Source organism: Electrophorus electricus, chromosome 1 (assembly GCF_041902795.1).
Source record: "Electrophorus electricus isolate QZ-2024a chromosome 1, ASM4190279v1, whole genome shotgun sequence".
Taxonomy (NCBI): domain Eukaryota; kingdom Metazoa; phylum Chordata; class Actinopteri; order Gymnotiformes; family Gymnotidae; genus Electrophorus; species Electrophorus electricus.
Genome location: NC_137497.1, coordinates 4,216,221 through 4,223,720, shown reverse-complemented (window position 1 = coordinate 4,223,720; position 7,500 = coordinate 4,216,221). Strand labels below are relative to the sequence as shown.

The window sequence follows — 7,500 nt, the reverse complement described above, 5'->3', positions numbered from 1 at the left end:
CCACCCTACGAAACACCACCCAAATCTCACACTCACAAACAAACACACAATCACTACCCTACAAAACACCACACCTACAAAGACAATTGCACACACAGTATTACTTTCTTGTGCAGGGCGATGTAGTCCAGACGCACCCCCCGTTGGCGGGTGAAGTAGTTGGTGCCATTGTAGCAGTGCTGGAAAAGGGCCCAGCAGTAGGGGGAACGTGGGAGAGAGCGGCAGGCGTCACCAGGACCCCCGAACCTCAGAGCTGGACTCGCCATGCGCAGCCCCTCTGAGCATGCATCATAGTAGTTCAGGAACCCTGGAAGATACAGTGCAGACACAGTAAAGAGTACAGATACAAGGCCACACTACAAACAGCACAGACAAAGTACACGTGCGGTAGAGGTGCAGTCGTACCTTGGATAGACATGCTCACATTGTCAAAGTCACGATTACTCGGCTCATTCCACGTCTCAAAGTTCCACTGAGAAACAAAGCCAAGACCATATTTCTCTAGAAACACACACACACACACACACACACAGACAGACAGACACACACACACACACACACACACACACACACACACACACACACACACACACACACTCGTACATTCAGTACGCACCACAACATATCCCGTCTAAGTCACAGATCTGTGTGTTTTCATACTGAACGCACCTATGTATCTCTGAGCCATGAGATACACGAGTCTCCTCCACTCCACCACCTGGCTCTTGTCTTCAAAATCCCTGAAGGTGCTGGACACGCTGCCCATCAGTTCAAAGCCTGCAAAACCCACCACCTTCACGTCTCCACGCAGCTACACTAATAACGGTATGTTTTCACGCTGAAACCCTGCTGGGATGGAGAGGTCTTACCAGGCTTTAGGCCATTCTGCCAAAGAAGGTGAACGAACTGATCCAGGTAGGTGAAGTCGTAGTGAAACTCCCCGTTAACAATCCTGCACGAATGCAAAAAAAAAAAGAAAAAAAAAAGCAATGAGCAAACGTGTCCTTGCCACCACCCTGCATATTTATGAAGGGCCTGAAGTCTGTGCGCACGGGACGCTGACTCTAACGCGCTCTGGCGCGTGCTCACCGCGCGGACACCAGCTCGAGCATCCAGTGCACGCGCACCTGCTCTATGGCGGCGCGCGGCGCGGAGCCGACGAGCGCGAGATTCAGCCGCTGGTCCGCGCTCAGGTCGTACAGGCGCGCGTCCGCGTGCGGTAGGGGGGCACTGCGCAGACGGGAGCGAAACAAACGTAATAAATAATAAATAACGCTTATAAACGGACACATCGCTACCGTTCTCCCGTTTAACGCACTAAACGAAAGCGCAGACGCCTTTTCTCACCAGAAACCAGTGCTCCTCCAGAAGTGTGTCAGCTTCCGGAGAGGCTTATCAGCGTTAACCAAAACGTCCACCGAAGAACTAGAAGCTATATGCAGTCTCGTCGAAAAGACAAGCAGAAACGCCCACGTTACGGCGCTTTTACAGCGCCTGAAGGCATACATGTTAGCACTTATCGCCCTTGTGGGCTATGTAAGTTACTGTGGCATTAAATGACTGATACTGTTATATCACCGTCAGCTGTCATGGACCTAGCTAAGATAGCTAACGTTAGTATTAGACAGCTAGTTATAAAGTCTGATAACGTCTGAGCGCGCAGCTATTTTAGCAACATAAACTCGAAGAAATTCAACAACTGTTATCCGACTGATTCGTCAGACTCGACGCGCGTTTCAAAACAAACTGACGCCATCGAAAAGCGACAAGATCGACAGAGAATCATTTGAAGCAAATGGCGCCTAATGGTGACGCAGCCAGCCGGGAGGAGGAAACCACGGTAATGTAGTTCACAAGCTTTCCAGAGAGAAGCTGGACGTTTCTAACAAACGCCCTTCCTCAGCTGTGCAATGTATGTACTCTGAACGCATTAAAAATGTTCACGCAGCAAATGACAAGCACAAGCCGTTTCACCCCCTGCTAGATAAAACCCGTGTGGACATTCAGGTCAGTCTCATCTAACCTGGTTAGTACCGAAGTAAACCCACTCAGATCTGTGGGTCGTGTACAGCTTCTGCTCATACTAGACATTGAGCCTTTTCCTACAAGTAAGTCCACATTTAATGTTTAATTAAAGTGAATAAGCACATGTTCTTACAAACCATGAATAAAACAGAATCGAACCAAAAGGTGACATTCTGACGAGATTTATTTAAAAGAAATTAATAGTCACAAGAAAATGACTTTCCTTAAAATACAACTCAAATAGCTTGATTAATCACAATGTCTTTTACATGGTTCCATTCCACTGCCTGTACAGTACACTTCACAATCCTACTATTTTCAAATAACTTAAATAACTCACTTTAAAAGTGCAAATTCATACATGGCAACTCCATGGGTAAGACAATGGTCAATGGTACAGTTTCACATTTCTTTTGTGCAATAGTAACAAGAATGTCTTTGTGTGTGTGTGTGTGTGTGTGTGTGTGTGTGTGTGTGAGTGAGAGAGAGAGAGAGAGAGAGAGAAAGAAAGAGAGAGATGGTGAGAGAGCGCAAGAGAGAGAGTTAGAGAAGATCTATGATTTCTGTTCTGTTCCGGTGGCCGTCTGGGGGGAACTCTCTGGTTTGGCGATTTGATAGGTGATGAGATACTCTGGATAGGCCTGGAAAAAAATAACATTCATCAACACACGCACACGCAGTGTGTGTTCAGAGGAACACTGCAGCACTAACTCACACTAACACACACAATTCATGAGCTCGATGGTGGAGTCTATACTTATTTATCCACCCTGTAGTACTGTGTGGGGGTAATACCAGTGGCATTAGCTAGGTTAAGTGTGTGTGTGTGTGTGTCATACCTGCTCCCCACGGTAAATGACGTACTCGGCATAAGCAAGACCATTCACGCTGGGCCGTCCAATCACAGAGTGGTGGCCCGGGGGGGCGTGGGCCATTTTCATAGCACTGAACTGGAGAAAGGACTTCCCCAGGGTCACCCTGCAGAACAGCATCTGCCTGCAACACACACACGTCACATATTATTGACACACACATAAACCACATGAAGCTTACAGGGCCATCACCACTAATAAACAAATAAAGAACCCCAGAACAGCCCAGGAGCTGTGGTTAGAGGCATTGTGATTACTGTAGTTACAGGAGCTTTTGTTGGAGTAGCTGTGACAACTGTGGTTGGGCCTGTGGGGGGTGGCACCCTCACCTGTGGCACAGGTAGCAGGAACGGTCTTTGTGAGTGGGGCAACCAGTGCCCCCGCCGATGCCGTAGACATACTGGTTACTCTTGGACGAGTTCTCGGCGAAGTAAATCCCCGCTCCAAACATACCACCGATGTAGGCATGTCTCTCATCAAACCCTTTGTGGATGATGGCGTTTATAAACGGTGACCCTGGACAACCAGCAAAACCAACCCAATACCAGATAAGAATGAATCATCACACTTAGCAAATTTACAGAATTAATCAAGGAAAAGCTACAGGGGCACACACAAGGCATGTAGGTAGGGGAGCAGCACACACTTGTTAGAGTGGCCAGGAGGAGGGGTTTGAAGATGGAGTTAGAACATAAGCTTCCTGACGTGGGTGTTGTCAGGAAGGGGTGGAGCAGAGGGCGGGGTTTCGATGGGGAGATAGTGTTGAGAGTGTTTACCATGGAAGAGCATGCGTTCGTTGTGATGGTTGTGGTTCTCATCGGCAATCTCCTTCTGCCGGTGTGTGTATCGCTCACGTAGTTTCTTATTTACCACCTTCTGGATCTGCGCGCGCGCGCGCGCGCACACACACACACACACACACACACACACACACACACACACACACCTCTAGGTCAACCATTCTAGTATTCTCTACTCTTCTATCTTGTCATCTGACATGGACATTCAATCAATGCAACCATGACAACCAAGCATAACAACACTGTTATACTGGGACACACACAGACATGTCATATCGTTAAGTTTCAGTTAAGTTATGACCCCATAAATATTTTTATTAAGAACAGAGATCCCGGTCTTGTTAGGACCACAGGTACAGACCTTCAGCGACTGAGACCATGTTTTTAAGGTCCTCATTGTTCTTGTTCAGCACTTCGGCAGTGCTACACACAGACGTGCAGCAATACAGTCAACACCGTTCTCACCTTGAGGACATTGTATCTGCTGAAGACCCCTCCTGCGTTACCACCATCTCTGTGCTCACGGATCGTACTCTGCATCTACACACACACACACACACCACACACACACACACACACACACGTCACCTAAGCACAGGCACGCTCAGCTATGTGCAGTTTCACACACAATCACACACAGCATTAACACAGCCTGTCCATCCACACACAGCATTTTATTTTACCCAGGGAATATAAAATTAATTTATTAAGAGTTTAATGCATTTTAACACATGAAAGCACCGAGCTGGCCGAGAGCCAAAAGAGCTGCCCGTCATTTAGTTTGTTTGTTTACCTCCTCCTCGACAGACTGGAACTCCTTATCGTCAGGGGGCAGGTCGATCAGCACAGTTCCCTGGGCCGTGCAGTGGAAGGCCAGGTATGGGTTAGCACCTGCACGCACACAGCACACATGTGCAAACACAAACCACACATACACTTCATTTCAGAATCAGTGTTGGTCACTACATGCAGTCTGTTCAGCTTGTGTGTGTGTGTGTGTGTGTGTGTGTGTGTGTGTGTGTGTGTGTGTGTGTGTGTGTGTGTGTGTGTGTGCGCTCACTCTGCTGCCCTCCTAGCAGTCTCTCGATGCCTTTGATGAGTTTGTGTCTGTGTCCATAAGCGTTTATTCCGATCTCCTTTAACTCTTCATGGCCCATATCTGCCAGGACGTCCAGGGTGATCTACACGCACAGTCACACGAAATGAGAGAGAAAACATCTGATGGTTTTAAAATGTGCATGTGGTATTTTTGGCGGAAGCATCTCAGCAGGTGCGTGTTTCTGTTTCATTTACTGAACCACAGTGAGCCGATTCCGAAAGTCTCACCTGTTCACGCTCAAAAATGTCTCTGAGGTGTTCCAGACCCAGACTCTTCAGGAACTGAGTGATGTTCATGTCCAACACAGCTACTGGAGAACACACACACACACACACACACACACACACACACACACACACACACACACACACAGCATGAAAAATCAACGACTGCATGTAAATATACTGTAGAAAGCATCAGCTCTCCATAATTACTTACACACACACACACACACACACACACACACACACACACACACACACACACACTCCATCTCACCCTCGCCCTCTTTCCGCTCAGTCCCGGTGGCTCCGTCTGCAGGCCCGCTGGCACCCCCGGTGGCCCCACCGCTCGCCCCATCGCTGAGGGGCCCCGACAGGTTGTCGATGCTAGAGGCGGCAGAGAGGCAGGAGGGCGTGGAGGCGGGTGAGATCAGGGCGGCGCTCAGCACCGTGGCCTGAGGCTTAAAGCAGCTGGGCAGAGCGTCGGGCGGCATGGCATCCATCAGCAGCGCCCGGATATCGTCAGCCTGGGACGTGGGGGTGGGGCAGAAGGGTGGAGGTAACACTTAAAATCATCGCCGAATCCCATTTCACATTCATGCTAAGCTAAATTAAAATGTTCTGTTTCCACGGCAACAGTTCCAGCACAGTAGTGCTGATTATTAAACACAGCGTAGTAGTGTTAGTGTGCTGCAGCTAAGTGTTAGCACAGTACTGGAAAAGTAATACACTCTGGCTTAGCAGGGTAGCGTGGCTAAGTGCTGGCAACATGTAAGGATAGTGCTAGCACAGGGATTTACCACAACTAAGTGTTAGTAGAGAGTTAGTACTCTAATGTTAACACAATATTCACAAAGTAGCGTAGGGATGTACTGTGAGTTAACTCAGTGATGTAAGTTGTGTTATCACAGTGTTGCCACAGTGCTGTACTGTGGTCAAGTTGTATAATACCGTTATCTAGCAGTGTTGACACAATGGTGTACCACAGCTGAGTGTTAGACTAGTGTTGACATGGTGTACCGCATGCATAGTGTCAGAGTAATGTATCAGGGCTAAGTCTTAGCATAGTGTAGACTGTATGATGTACCGTGGCCGTATTAGTACGCCGCAGACGCAGTGCCATACCGTGGCCGTATTAGTACGCCGCAAACGCAGTGCCGTACCGTGGCCGTATTAGTACGCCGCAAACGCAGTGCCGTACCGTGGCCGTATTAGTACAGTGTAGACGCAGTGCTGTACCGTGGCCAGGTCGAGTGCGGTCTGACCCTCCTGGTTCTTCATGGTGGGGTCGGCCCCGTGTGCCAGCAGCAGAGCGCACAGCTGCGTGCGACCCTTCTGCGCCGCTTCGTGCAGCGGCGTGAATGCCCACTTATCAGTCGCATTCACACACGTGTTGTACTTTATCAGCAGTGCAGCTATGTCCACGTGCTGGAAAGAGAGAGAGAGAGGGGGATGGCTTCAGTGAGCTGTGAATGTATGTGAATGCACTGGCCAGGTTCAGCGCGTTGCTAGCTGGTGTGGGTGCACTGGCGGCTCTCACCCCGTAGGAGGCAGCGTTGTGCAGTGGGATCAGGCCTCCCTTATCCTGCGCGTTCACGTCTGCACCATGCTCCAGCAGATACTCCGCCACATCCAGGTTATTGTAGCCAGCTAACACACACACACACAGTTTTAACTGGGTTTTTGAAAAACAACAGGTAAAAGGTAAGCAAGTGAAGAAAGAGGCAGTAATCACACTATGTTACAGTAGCTTACACACTACATAGACATGGGTGGAAACAAGGCTTTGGTGTGTGTGTGTGTGAGACCGGTGTGTTGATGAGCGTGTGTGTGCATATGTTACCTGCCAGGTGCAGAGGGGTGGAGTTCCTCCCCTGTGTGTCTCTGCAGTTGATGTTGTCTGGGCTGCACAGTTTCTGCACGCGAGCCAAACAGCCCTTTTTCGCGGCGTCCAGCAGGGCGGCGTCCCCGCGCAGCAGGTCCTGTATGTCCGTGTCTCCATCCTTCACCATGTCCAGAGCCATGTTCCCGTCCCGGTTCTTCTTCGACGGGTCCGCCCCGTGCTGCACCACACAACGCAGCCGGAGACACCAACACAACACCCTGAGCCCTCAGCTCAAAACACACACCACTGCACTGTTAATGTGTGTCAGTTTAGTGTAAAGTGTGTGTGTGTAGTCTGTAGCTTTGAGGTGTGTGCTGACCTTCAGGAGCAATTTACAGATCTCGTATTTGCCCTTGGCTGCGGCCTCGTGCAACGGCGTAAACTTCCACAGGTCAGCGACGTTCACCGAGGCCCCATGGCGGACCAACAACTCCGCGACCTCGTAGTGACCATAGGAGCAGGCATTATGCAGAGGGACCAGACCACTGAGAGAGAGAGAGTGAGAGAGAGCGAGAGAGATATTAGGGTTTTGATTGTAGCTTGTTATATTATAATGATGGTATTTGATGGTGGTGTCGACGTCTGTCCCGTGCTGCAG

The 7,500-nt window shown here is 49.5% G+C and overlaps 2 protein-coding genes across 5 annotated transcripts in view; both read right to left on the bottom strand.

The window, feature by feature from the left end:
* idua (alpha-L-iduronidase) overlaps positions 1 to 1,762 on the bottom strand; it is a 6,271-nt gene extending 4,509 nt beyond the window's left edge. Inside the window, exons 1-6 of the mRNA XM_035526196.2 lie at positions 1,348 to 1,762; positions 1,090 to 1,230; positions 870 to 952; positions 670 to 777; positions 406 to 501; positions 105 to 307 (exon numbers count right to left, since the gene is read on the bottom strand). Coding sequence (XP_035382089.2) covers positions 105 to 307; positions 406 to 501; positions 670 to 777; positions 870 to 952; positions 1,090 to 1,230; positions 1,348 to 1,508 — 792 coding nt within the window. The 5' untranslated portion in view covers positions 1,509 to 1,762. The remainder of the gene's footprint in view (positions 1 to 104; positions 308 to 405; positions 502 to 669; positions 778 to 869; positions 953 to 1,089; positions 1,231 to 1,347) is intronic.
* A 429-nt stretch (positions 1,763 to 2,191) lies between these two features.
* Positions 2,192 to 7,500, bottom strand: part of tnksb (tankyrase, TRF1-interacting ankyrin-related ADP-ribose polymerase b) — a 15,933-nt gene continuing 10,624 nt past the window's right edge. For 2 of the 4 annotated variants that reach the window (XM_035526149.2, XM_081708862.1), the window contains 13 exons: positions 7,222 to 7,387; positions 6,861 to 7,080; positions 6,558 to 6,667; positions 6,257 to 6,445; positions 5,295 to 5,544; positions 5,024 to 5,106; positions 4,758 to 4,878; positions 4,491 to 4,588; positions 4,163 to 4,237; positions 3,674 to 3,779; positions 3,227 to 3,413; positions 2,865 to 3,021; positions 2,192 to 2,666 (listed from right to left, as the gene is read on the bottom strand). In XM_035526149.2, coding sequence (XP_035382042.2) covers positions 2,580 to 2,666; positions 2,865 to 3,021; positions 3,227 to 3,413; positions 3,674 to 3,779; positions 4,163 to 4,237; positions 4,491 to 4,588; positions 4,758 to 4,878; positions 5,024 to 5,106; positions 5,295 to 5,544; positions 6,257 to 6,445; positions 6,558 to 6,667; positions 6,861 to 7,080; positions 7,222 to 7,387 — 1,849 coding nt within the window. In that variant the 3' untranslated portion in view covers positions 2,192 to 2,579. The remainder of the gene's footprint in view (positions 2,667 to 2,864; positions 3,022 to 3,226; positions 3,414 to 3,673; positions 3,780 to 4,162; positions 4,238 to 4,490; positions 4,589 to 4,757; positions 4,879 to 5,023; positions 5,107 to 5,294; positions 5,545 to 6,256; positions 6,446 to 6,557; positions 6,668 to 6,860; positions 7,081 to 7,221; positions 7,388 to 7,500) is intronic. The other 2 variants (XM_035526150.2, XM_081709139.1) reach the window with 1 other exon arrangement.